Below are 13,935 nucleotides of genomic sequence, written 5' to 3'. Positions count from 1 at the left end.
ATTTACATACCATATGTTTGTAGACATGAAAAATGCCTGTTTTCACCTGCAGTTATTTAATTGCAAAGAAAATTGACGAATTATATAATTACTCCGTTAATTTCTAGTATCGTTGACCATATTAGGTGAAAGTTATTGTTTTATTAGAACATATGCCGTAAACTGGTGAATATATTTTGTGATTTCTATCTGCAGGTATTTCACGTAGGAACGGCTTCAGAATATGGATAAGATTGCCTGTTTTGTAAATAATTTATATTGAACAATGTTTCCAGTCGTTTATAAAATTGGAAATCTTGTAATTAATGACGATTACAACAAGATTGCAGAATCTTTTGAATATACGTAGTCCATCATAAGTTGGTCGATGTTATGTATGCACGTTTTATTGTTTGATTGTCTATTTAGAAATTTATAAATAATTAAATCAATTTTGCACTGTTTAATTTTTCAAGTCGCTTAATTAACCATTTCAAATTGGGTTGATTATATAATTTGTATCCTTACAATTCTGTTCTAGTTGCCATAATTTGTAATAAGTTTATGGTTAGCAGTTTCTTTTCATGCATAAAATAATTAAATAAAACCTGCTTAATGAAGTATAATGGATAGAAGTATCGCATAATGTTATCCGGATGGTTTTATTAAAATTTTTGAAAATAAATATTATGAACATTTGATGCAAGCTGTGAAAGTTGCACAACAAAAGATCGAAATGTGAACGTGGTTTTTAAATAAAAGTGTTCGAATGTCGACGCCACATTTATTTTAATTAGTCCATTAATTCGTGAGTTTCACAAATATAAACAATATTTTGAAGTTATTTTAAAATGATCATCACATATACGAATAAAAAATACTTCATAAAATGTGAGCACGTGTAAACATGAACTTTGTTATTTTAAATTAATGCCAAGTTCAAAGTATGATTTATTTATAAATTAATATTACTTCATTTTCGTGTTATTTCTAAAATACATATTTTTAAATATGTTAAATATAATTTTAATAAATTGAGTATTATATTTTATAAATGTTAATTAGAATGTGAGTAATGCGAAAATTTATGTACATTATTAAAGATGTGACCTTAGGAAATTTTATTAGGATTTCCTACTAGACAATAATTTGTGATCCGTAACCGTAAATTTCCAATATTGGGCATATTTAAAGAAATACATCAACAGCAATTTAATAATTAATATGAATTAAAATAGGTTAAAAACAATTAAAATTTTACAAATAAAACACATATTTGTTTAGTAAAAGTAGAATTAAGGTTATTTTATGGTATAAAAAGTTTTTCAATATTTATAATACCTCTTTTTCTTAAAGCATTTTTTAGGCAATTCAAACTTTTTAATTGAACTTTGAAACTTTATAATGATGTACCAATTTTCTTGTTCTAATGAGTTTAACAAATAGCCATTAATGGTTATTCTGTCATAAATACATAAGTTTACACATTTCAGTATCGTTATAAAATACGGGACGATTTTGCTCGTAGGACGGTTTGTCAAGATTATTGTTAAGTTACGGTTAAACTTATGATATAACATCGTTTTTATATTAAAATATTTGACATTTTACACATACTTTGGTATATTATACAATTTTACTTAAAAATTCACATAAATTTTAACAAAAAACTATGTAAATTTAAAAGATTACTTAGTTCATGAACTTTGTTACTTTCAGTTAACGCCAGTTCAGGTCATTAAAATGCGATTTCTCTAAAGCAGTTCAGGATACTAAGTCAGACTTGAATAAAAGAATTAGCATATTTAATATGAGAACCAATTCTAAAATATCCCAACAAAACAAACAATTAAACAATTTTTTTTGTGAAATTTTTGAGAGTAAAATTCACTTTCTGTATGTGTATAATTAACATTATAATGGGAACAAATTTAATTTTGATTAGCAGGTGTATTTTTCTTTTCAAAATCACTTTTAATGATAAACCAGAATTAGTTATGAAATTAGCATACTTTCAATTTGTATGTCTGAAAATTACAGTCTAAGTTTAAAAATTTATGGTATAGTAAGAGAGATATAACAAAATTCGGCACATTACTGAAACACTTGAACAAACAATTGAAAAACGGATTGTTGATCGTGCCGTTTTATTAATTGAAATATAGTTCATTCACATCGATTTGCATCACCCCATTTACCACTTGACCATGTGCAGTCCCATTAATCAGATCCGGTCCACACCCAAAAAAGTCGCATTCCTCACATCATGTAACTGCAAGAACCGGGGGGCCGAAAATACGAACCCTCTCAACGAAACGTAACGCCGTCTGCCCCCACCCGGTACCGAAAAAAAAGAGAACCACGCCAAAAGCGAAACTGATATATAGTCGAGATATCGATACAGTTGCTGGACACACAGAATACGAAAGTAAGAGTAAATACATATAAAGTCGACTTGGCGCGAAAGTCGAGACCCCCGAGAGACTATCTTGCTCGGTACTTTTGATATTCACTTTCACGAAGAAATTCGGCGCTAATCAGTCGACGACGCAGTTCAGTGAAGAAGTGTGCTTGTGCTTTGTAAACGATAGGAACGTCTATCATGTAAGTATCCATTTTATTTGTTTTATTATTATTATTATTTCATTACCTACACAAATCAGTGGTTATGAGTGAATTATAGTAAATTTATTATTTATCAATAAGGCGATATAATGGATATATATTAAAATTTATATTATGTATATAAATACTAATGGTAAATTTAATTTAATTGCCCGCAAATGTCAACATTTGATGTGTTAGTAATTTTATATTTTCAGTGTATTTATTTTACGACATTTGTGGAAATTTGCACAATGAAATAAGTACTTAAAATTATTCATTATAATAATAATAACGTACGTAATTGACATGAAAATTATCAATTTATCGAATATTAAAAATTTATTAGTACAATAATTTTGGTGAAAATGCTTCAATAAAATTAAAATTTTCCAAAAAATATTTATTAGTGAAAATAAAATTCTTTACTTGACGGTTTAATATTATTAAAATTAAATATAAATATTCCTAAATGGTACAAAACATTATTTAATAATAAAGTAATATATAACAACATTTACAATTGATAAAATTTTATACAAAATTATATAAAATATGTATGAATGTCATAAATTATGTTGTTATATTTGGTATTAAATTAAAACCAGTGTAAAATACAACATATATTTATATTGTTGAAAAAAAATATACGTTTACAATTTCTCCACTATTTGTCAGTTAATCAAAAGTAAAATTTTCACTGGCAATGAGATAATAATATAATAAATAAAATAAAAAGCAATATAATAAATATAATTTTTAATTAAATATAATATTCAACAACATATTAAGTTTCTTAAAAAATATCTAAAAACTAAAATATTGAATAAATATTAAAAATGTATTACAACAATTTTGTTGAAATACCATATTTCAATAAAAAATTCAAAGAAAGATAAATAAAAAATAATCTTCAAAATATTATTATTAGCATTAATATTAAATTTAACGATTTAACGTTATTAAAATTAAAAATAAATATTTATAAATGTCTAAAAACCAGTTTAGAACAAAGTAATTTTAGTAATATTTAATATAATTGTTTGTTATGTATTATGAAATTAAAATTGTTGTAAAATACAACATAAACTTACATTCTTTTGAAAAAATGTATTTACAATTTCCCTATTATTTAAAAATTAAATAAAAAATACCAACATATAAAATAAAATACTATAATAAATATAACTTTAAAATAAGTATAAATTAAAAGATTAAAAAAGTATCTAAAAATATTCGTCAATTTTGTTTGATTTTTAATATTTATTTTATTAATGTTTTATCTATATTACATAAAATAACAAAAATTTATATAATACTCAGAAAAAATACAATTTTTAAATGTATTTTAACAATGTAACCTACATTTTAACATTTTCTACTAAAGAAAACTACTAAAATTGTTATATCAAGGATTCATTCAATTAAATTTAAAATATATAATAATCATTTACTTAAAAATATATTTACATTTTATTCCTTACTAATTGATATCTATTATTAAAAAATAAAATATAGGCCACTGAGGTATTAACCAAAATATAGAATGCAATATTTAATTTTAAAAAAATTCATTATTCGCAATAAATTGATTCTCATCAAATATTTTAAAATTATTGAATAAAAAAATGTCTAAAAACTAAGCATTTATCTAATTTACACAGCTTAAAAGTATTTTAATACATTAGTTTTTAATTTAGTTATTTTATTTTCGACAATTTCCATGTGGAAAAATTAAATAGGATATCGTAAATTGAATAGGTGTAATACATAAAACTCAATATAATTTCTTTTGAATATATTTTAGCAATATAAATTATATATTATATAAAAATACGTTAAAGCAACTTAAGGCAGTTATAATACTGTTGCGAAAATTAAAATTGTAAAATTACACAGAAGTGCAAACACAATTTTGTCGTAATAAATTTACCCAAAAATTAAAAATTTCGTTAAAGTATTAATCAATCTTGCAACTGGTTGCATCCCAACACAATAGTAATTCCAACCGTTTCGCAACAAATTTCAAAATCCAATTCCCATGTTAATGCATGTTATTAGTTACATGAACTGTCAAATCCAACACAATGCAACAATTATTTCCAAATATCGTCGATAGTTTTAAACCATCTTCTCACGTCGATTTGTTTTCACTTTTTCGGCTAATTAATTCGGCTGCAATAAAAAAAAAAAATAATAATGTGCACAGTTCGTCGATTTTGTAGTTTAACCAACATTTAATTGATGTTTAATTTAAACTGTCTGTTCAGGTCATTAATTTACTTTCTTCCTTTGTAACGCATTCGAGAGCCGTTTAACCGTTTATTTATTATAACGTGTCAGCTGTAATTAAATGTAAGTAATTGTGTTTCCATGCAAAATATTTCAGCGGCACGAACTCAATTATCCAATAAATACAACTGGTCAAATTCCCACATGGTTTATTGTTAATCATAGTTTTTAGGCTAAATGGCAAACGTAAAATTACACATTGTTCAACTTATGAATCATAAAGTTTGAACGAGTTATCTTTCAAGGCTTCAAAATCATACAATTTGTTAGGCGAACTTTCTAAAGTGATACATATAAATTTACCGATCACTAATCAATTTAATTGCTAGGCCTGCTCTCGATTATTTAGAAATGCAACTGCGAATCGAAGGTTCGCTAAACAATAGAGGTCCGGGACGGAGTTGATGAAACTGCTCGTATCACTCTCATAAACAAGATGACATCACTGATTGATATTCAGGAATTTTCGTATTTTATGCCGTTTGCGAATGTAAATCTCGACATTATTATAATACCACGGCGCCATGTCTTTTTATAAACTTTGCAGGGTCAAAATCACAATAAATTCGGCATTTCCATGATGATGAATGAACGCGTACTTCGCAGCCGTGCGATTTCTATCGCACAAATGCATAACGGGCGTCCGTACAATTTCTCCAAAGAAAGTAATGGTCCTAAAAATATTCCGTTTGTGTAGGAGTGCATAAAATTTGAAAACAATCTCTTTCACACACAATGATTCATCCATTGTTCGTCTATTTATCTTATATCATCAATTATATACACTTTCAAAATAATCGAAAAAAAATTCACATCGATTATGCGATTGCCTGAATAAATTACATTATTATTAGACAATGCAGTTTTTTTTCATGCAATAGCATTTGAAAACGAGCAATTTCGTTTGACTGGATCGTTGATTGGCTTTTTCTCGTTTTCTATCAATATTTATCCAGATGGGTATCAGCGATGGTTATCGAATGGAAATTGTCAACGAAATTTACGCGTGCTTTCTAGATGCAGATTTTATTTATCAATATAACTGCAAGTGCGGCGATGGACCCGAATTGTGAATCGGTTCAGCGAAAGTAATTTCTAACTGGACGGATCGTCTGTTAAATAATTTATAGCCGTGAAAGTGTTAAGATCAAGTTCATTTCGGGGAATTTCATTGACACTGGTTCATGATACGTGCTCATGTTTGTGTCGAAACGAATTAATTTGGTGCATGTGTCGAATTGTTTTTGTAAAGTTGCAGGATTTTGCTGGTGACCTTTTGGTCACTCTCATAAATATTAAAAGAAAAAACCGCTTGGTGAATCACAGTCAACTTTTTACTATCATCTGACATTTCACGGATTAGATAAATATTTTTATAATCGAATTCTTTTGAATTGTTAATGTTTTTGTGTTACATAATGGTTTTTAAGTGGATGCATTTCGTTGGGACAGATGTTTTACAACAATTTAGCAAGTGTATGTGATAATTATGGTCATTAGATAATATTTGTTACAAAAAAAATAATCGTTTTGGGGACAATTTCAAAAGCTTAAGCTAACAGTAATAAAATATGACTAATTCACGTCCTTCAGCAAATACTCTCTTGTAATAGTTCACGATCGTAAACCGCATTTAAACTTGACATTTCAATTTTTTGTAACAGATCATATGAATATGATTTTCCGCAAATAAAAAAAGTACATTCTGATAGATTATGGTTCATGGCACGTAACTTACGTCATATGTCAAATGAATTTGATAAAAATTCAAGGATGATCTTAAATAATTGAATTCTATAAAATTAACCTTGTCGGAGTTACATCCTCTTTATTGTATAAATGGCAGTAAACAAATTATGTTAAAGTCGAACACCAGTCACCATTCCATGTTTTCAAAATCTTCATACATCATTTTGTCTATTCTACCTGTTACTTCATACAATTAGAGCAAATCTTTGCTTCCAAGTTATATATTCTATAATCAATTAAGTTTATTACCTACTTCTAGTTTACTTCACATGTCACATTGACCAATTCCTTTCCAATTTGTAATTCTCTTCTCCTAGTGCTTACTTCTTATTATCTGACCGATTTTTGTGCTTTAAATTTAAGTGGGTATTGCGAATCTGGTTCGATCAAGAATTAGAAGGGCAATATTGGTGTCGCAACGCCAAAGACAATTAAACCGTACCAGATCGTCGTGCAAATCGCCACGCGTTTTTTACGACCCAATTATTTCCAGTGCCAAGCAACAGGCATTTAGAAATGCAATCGACAATCACAACGAAAAATTCGAATCGCACAAGAAACTGCAACGTAGTCATCTTGGTTATGCTGGATTGGAAAATGACCCATATTCCAGTAAAAGAAAGTGTGTGTATATGTGATTAGTTAAAAAATTGAACATTTTGCCAGTTGAAAGTCTCACCGATTGAAGCAACAAATTTAAATAATGCCTTAATGCGTTGCTTGTTCATAAGCGTTTCACGTTCAAGATGGTTGAAAATAACTAAAAGCGAAATTATCAACAAATTTATCGAATACCCAATTATAATAACATTCGAACAATGCACATTTACGAACATAAAATCAGATTGAAAGAGAGGGCAACTGCTCTAGACCGAATCCAACGTTTCAGGTGCATAAATCGTTATACTTTCACTGCAATTTTAATGAATACCTAAAAACATGATCAATAATGCATTTGGCGCAATTGTATAAGAACCTTGTCCTAAAGAGGTCGTTTGTGCGTATTTCCTTGCCACTGACATAACTAAAGGTTCGGTGAAAGTTTCGCCTGCGAATGTTCCACGTGAACATATGAAACAAACAGAAAAAATCCTTTAAAATGTTCAGCTGCGACCAGTATTGTGCAATGGATGCAAGTACGAGCATCCTTTCGTCTTGCTCTCAATCTAATTGTCTCGTTGTTAATAATAATTCAGAGATACGGTGAAAGTACGGCGTGTAACCTGTAAGATATTACAAAAAATGTGGCGATTTATTAATCTTGCACAAGTGAGAGACATTACGTGCCGAACAAGATGTAAAAACGTCAATTTTCTTGTACCACTTCATGAAACCATTAAATAACTTCTGGGCTGCAATTATCAAATGATGTAAGTGTTAAAAGATTAAAATATAATATAATATAAATTGTAATGACACATTTAAAAAAATTCTGAAGTCAGTTTCATATTTGATTGTGAAATGGATGATGCATACATATAACATGTGAATAATTATGCAAGATTATGAAGAACACACATTAAATATGCAAAATTAATAGTGATTTTTAAATGTTAATTTTTAAATACAAAGTGACTCTTTTTGTTTATGCGATTAGCGACTAGTTTGTACAATGTGTGAATTACGTAAATACTTACTCAATGGTTTATTAAAATATATTTAATAATGTCAGAGGTTAATTCATTTCGGTACAGTTTCCTTTGTTGTTTGAATGAAATTATGCACTTTTGATATATTTTAGATTATATTATCCAATAACTTTAATAAAGTTGCAATTTCGTTATGTAAGTTTATTTACAGAGAAAATGAAGGAAGTGGTAAATATTCATAATCACATTAGAAGAATTTCCATTAAGTAGAAATTTTGTTTTCTCTTTTAAGTAATCATAATCAGGTTAATGCTATATTTATATATTGTTATTGATTTTATAAACTATAATTGGTACTGCGCTGGGATAATATTAAGATGATTGATCATTTACATTTCTCTATTGGAATCTTTAGTGAATGTTTCATAAGTAAAATTATTCACTTTGTATTAGATGACAATATGCATTACTTAAAAGTATCAATTGTATATAGAAAATAACAGAGATAATCATATTTGCAACAATTTTCCAACAACTAATAGTCAAATTATGGGATAAATTATGTAAAATAAAATTTGGTACAAATTATTATTAGTAATATATTTTATAATAAAGTTTATTTGTAAAATTATATATAGAATAAAATATAAAATATTAAAATTAACATTTAGACTATGGATATTTAATAAAATTAAAATAAATTTTAATAAGTATAAAAATTCTTGAAATTACATATTTTAAAAATAATAAAACAATAAGTATAAAAATATACAATACAAAATAATACAATAGTTATTTAATTACAGTAAAATCTTATGCAATGTGAATTTATATAATAAAACTATTAAAATATATTAGAAATAATGATTCATAAATTTTAATAATAATATAAAATATATTTCTTTACAAATTTATTAAAATCTAAAATCTAATATCTAAAATATTTTTAAGTTACGTAAAAAATAATTAATGTCGTTGGATCTTTATAACGCAAAAAATATTTTTTTAGTTTTATTAATTAAGATTTAATTAATAATGATAAACTAATTTAAATAAATACATATTTATATTTATATACAGAATATTATATAATAAAATTCACCAGTTGAGAGAAAAATTAATACTTTTCTTATTTAAAACTACTATTTATTCAAATTTCAAAATATATATTGTGTCTTTAAAATTTTAATTCAAATTATATAGAAAATATTAATGTATTTCTCATTTAATATATGTTAAAACTAAAATTATGCACTAACCTAAATTAATTCGTCCAAATTGTTAATTAAAAAATAATATACAGTAATGTCACAAATTTAAGCAAAAGATATGACAAACATGTTGAATTGAACGGTAGAACGGTGAAAACAATTAAAATTTGAGCATTAGGAGTTTTACTATAAATATAGTATTATTAGTATATTATTCCAAAACAAGATAATTTTTGACAGTTATTCATAAGAAGAATATGAATTTTAAGTTTTCCATAGAATTATGAACATTATGCATATTTTTTATGAAATTTGGTATATACCCATTTAAGAGGTATTTAATACAGTGGTGTGGTTATATTTGCTATAAAAAATTGCTAGTGTGATTCCTTCAATTTTCATATCTCAAATTATTCAGTATGTTTTGGTTTTTGACCAAAAAATTTGACATTTTCCCCATAAATACATATTTTCATGCTCTACTTATGTTGTAAAATCTAATTAGATTTCTTTTAATTAACTTATTGCATAAGTCTTGAATCGTATAAGTAGGAATAATTATTTGCTATCAAATAATGAAAATTAATTTCACAAATATTTGAGGTAGTCAATCAAAATAAACTATATTTTAATCTTTTCAGAATGAGAATCATTTTGCTCTCCTTTTGCGTGCTCATCGCGGTTGTCCACATTTCTCCAGCCCCCCAAGTAACAGACCTGCCCAATTACACTAAACTGACGGCCGAAGAGTTGCGTTCCCTCCAAAACCGCGGCTTCGGTCCCACCGTTCCGTCGTTCCGACCCACCGTGGCTTACGAGGAAGCCGAAGAGGAATACGAGGACAGTGAGCCGGAATCTAGTCAGGATAGGCATCAGGCTTACCCCAATGCGAACGTCAACTACCAACCACAAACCTACCAAGTACCATTGAGAGTGGCCCATCCCAAGGTCCAGCCCACTCCCAAGCCCGAAAGGAAGATTGCCATTCAACAGACCCAGTACAGAAGGGGAGAAGCTGTAGTATCAGATGTATGTTGAATTTGTTTTTACTAAATAATAACAGTGTACTTAATGTTTTGATGTGACAGCATCCTGGTAACAAGTTGGAGGAAGAAGAGGAAGAAAAAGAAGAACCAGACAGACTCAGCATTCTTTTGCCTCAATCCAGGTTCAATTGTAATGGCAAAAATACCGGTTATTATGCTGACGAAGATTTAGGCTGTGAAGTTTTCCATTATTGTCAGGACAACGCCAAACACTCCTGGATTTGCCCAGAAGGCTTCACTTTCCACCAGGTAATTAAATATTATAATTTAAATATTTTATAATAGTCCATATAATTTCCTGTGACATTATGTCACCACACCGGACATTTAATGTAAATTTTCTTGTGGCATTACCATAAATATAATCTCATATTACCTGATAAAATAATGGAAAGGCTGGGCACATAATTTAATAAGGGTCACGTTACATAAAACAATTTCTCTCAACATTCTTAGACACGTTATGTAAACATTTATAATTTAGCACATGCGTGAAAAGCGAGGTGACGAAGTCATCAAAATGTCTGAGGGAAAGTCTCGATTGGATTCTGCAACGACGAAAGAGGTTTCCGAAACTGATTGTGGTCCGAACAGGTGCGAGCCACACCCAGGCGAATAATTCGAACTCATCAACATTTAATTATGTTCGTTGACTGAACAAATATAAAAAACCGGCGCATTCACCAAAATTGCAATTGTCAATGTGTACAACAACCAGTAATAAATTGTTAACTTTTAACAGGTGCATCTCATTTGCATGCCTCCAGGAGGTGATAACATTTGTGAGAAATCATCTAGTTATCACTTTGTGAACGATTTCTTGTACAAGCCAATCAACTTGGAAGAGTTTCAATCGAAACCCAATGTTTCTTTGAGATATTCAGACAGATATTTCCCAGACTCTTACCGTCAAACATACGATGACGAAGAGGAACAGCCAAGTCATCATCAACATTCTGTAAGTATAAAAGGAGGAATTTGACTTAATTAAAATATGTTAAAGAAGTTTTGATAAATAAAAACTTAAAATGTAAATACGTAAAAATAAATAAACTTAGGTCAAATCTAAAGGCATTTATCAAAATCGACGCTTTTCCTTTTATTTTATTATGAAATAACATTAAAGCAATAAATATCTTTTTATAAGTATATATGTCGTTAATATTTAATCTTTGCCATTAATTTCTACAAAAGAAAATAAACCAAAACTAAATAAGAAAATATTCCAATATTTATGAATTATATTAATTTCTACTATAAATAAAAATAACATCAATTTTAAAATGTTACTATAATAATAAATGTCATTTCTTCTTGTTAATAGCTTTTCATGTGCTTTTTTGCATCTTTTACACTAATTTTAAAGACCGACAATTAATATGCTGTTTATAATTTACTGATGTTGTTATTCATTTACAATCCGTGATAAATTTTTAACTTGTCACAACATGACACTTAACTTATATGTTATTCGATAAATTTAAAAAATAAACTGTAATGAATATGCAAATTTTTACTTCTTTTTAAAAAAAGGCTTATAACCTATATAATCATATTATTTAATGACCGGTAGTTTTGAAAGTGAGAGTGTTTATTTTTATTATTTAATATTGGTTTTGGTTAGACAAGTTTTATTTTATGATAATATTAATTGCTAATAACAAGGAATTATGTTCTATGTAATGTAATTAATAGTTTTTTGGAATGTTCTTATATTTAGTCAAAGCAATTAATTAATATACAACATTCTATCATTATAAAATTAATGAGGGACCTTCTCGGAATTGTCATTTAAACATTTTATAAAAAAGGAATTACTTGTAAATGTTCAATAATTTTTTAGGTTCGTGTGACGGTCCAACCACGTCAGCAACCCTCGTCAACCTTTAGGCCACAGACTTCCGTCGGACAAGTGTTCAGATCTCCTGAAGAAATCAACATTTCCTTGCAGCAAAGAAGACCACAATATACAACGTCAAAATATGAGGATTACTAAAAATACATCGTCCTATGTTATTTATCAAAATTCTGTAAATATTTATTATCCATATTATTAATGTACTTTAATTGTAATTATAGTATTTAGGCTAAATAAACCAATTAATCTTTTAATATGGGGCTGTGTTTATTTTATTATTTGTTGAAAGGTAGAAAGTAAGTAGGTGTGTTTTAATCCTACAGTTAAATAAAACTTTAATATTCAAAGGATAATAAGAAAATGACACGAGTTTACGTATTAATTTACTCAAATAATAAAAAGAGTAAATTGTAAACTACAAATTTTAGACTTGAGAGTAGTTTAAATTTATAATAAGGAAGTATGATTTTCTTATTCTTCCAATTTTAATAATCATATAAAATATTACAAATTGATTTATAAATTGAATGTTGAATACTAAATATCAAGAAATAGATTATAATTTATTATTTTTAATAAAAAAAACTTTTTTATCTTTTACATTTATACATACTTACTATAAATTATCGTGTTATGATAAATAAAAAAAATGAAATAATTAAGGAAATATTTGCTACTGGTCATTTTATGTTGCAATATCTGATTAAAATTGAAAAAGTTTGTAAATTATAATATTGATCACGGTAATGAGTATGCTTGTTTTAACATTTAAATATCATGGAATTGCAAATTGTAATATATTTTTATATAATGTCTTTTAAGGGGGGTATTAATTTCAAGTGAATATAAGCTTAATTGTAGAGTCGAAATAAGTTGGTTTACAAAAAAAGTAATAAAGTTTTTTAACTAACTAATTTGGTTTGATTTTGGATAATCAATGTTTATGTCCGTTCTGAATTCAGCATAAGCAAATATTATAAAAATGTGTTGTGTTATCTTGTTTTCCCAGACTCTGTATCATGGTTAAGAGTTGAGGTTTGTGTTAACACGATGTTTATTTGATTTGTTGATTTATCCTAAACTTTCTTTCAATATATCTTCTTTCATGATAACTGACTTACCTTTTTCTCATTTTAGTTCTAATCCTAGTTTAGTTAATCCGGAACGATTGTGATTTTTCTATCAAACTTGCCATCAAATATTATGAGGGGGGGGCCATTGCTTCAGTTCACACAGACTGTCCGTTTCTTTTGAATTTTTCTATCTAGTAAACACGCTTTGTGTGCCATTCTTAAAAATTATGATAAAGAAAACACACGCTACTGAATTAGACATTTTTATTGTAGCCTAAATACTCTTTTTGACTGAAACTTCTGATCACCAGTTTAGTTTTATAACTACTAAAATCTACATGATTTCGGAATCTTATACCTCCACTTATTAACTATTTATAATGTTCTGCTACTGTCAGTAGTTCTCAAATTTTATTCTTGATAAGAGACTTCTGAATGGATAATTTCCAATTTGTCTAGTCTGAACCAATTTTTCTTTTCTACGAAATTGGTTCTTCAATTTTATCAACATTTATTCCTTAAGGTTTCTTGTTT

General features: G+C 27.4%; 1 protein-coding gene across 1 annotated transcript; it reads left to right on the top strand.

Moving 5' to 3' along the window:
- Nucleotides 1-2,409: 2,409 nt before the first annotated feature.
- Nucleotides 2,410-12,582, top strand: LOC109608487 (uncharacterized). Its single transcript, XM_020024928.2, has 5 exons — nt 2,410-2,583; nt 10,066-10,453; nt 10,513-10,719; nt 11,213-11,428; nt 12,314-12,582. The coding sequence occupies exons 2-5, from the start codon at nt 10,067-10,069 to the stop codon at nt 12,464-12,466; spliced, it is 963 nt and encodes a 320-aa protein (XP_019880487.2). The 5' UTR covers nt 2,410-2,583; nt 10,066; the 3' UTR covers nt 12,467-12,582.
- Nucleotides 12,583-13,935: the final 1,353 nt, after the last annotated feature.

The sequence above is a fragment of the Aethina tumida genome, chromosome 1, assembly GCF_024364675.1.
Source record: "Aethina tumida isolate Nest 87 chromosome 1, icAetTumi1.1, whole genome shotgun sequence".
Classification (NCBI taxonomy): domain Eukaryota; kingdom Metazoa; phylum Arthropoda; class Insecta; order Coleoptera; family Nitidulidae; genus Aethina; species Aethina tumida.
Note: the sequence above shows the minus strand (reverse complement) of the source record. Positions and strands in the feature narration are given on the sequence as shown.

Bases quoted from the DNA above. Each gene is read 5' to 3' on its own strand.
- LOC109608487 (XM_020024928.2), top strand. From the start codon at position 10,067: ATGAGAATCATTTTGCTCTCCTTTTGCGTGCTCATCGCGGTTGTCCAC. The intron at 10,454-10,512 runs GTATGTTGAATT...TTGATGTGACAG, and splicing joins GAGAAGCTGTAGTATCAGAT to CATCCTGGTAACAAGTTGGA. The intron at 10,720-11,212 runs GTAATTAAATAT...AACTTTTAACAG, and splicing joins AAGGCTTCACTTTCCACCAG to GTGCATCTCATTTGCATGCC.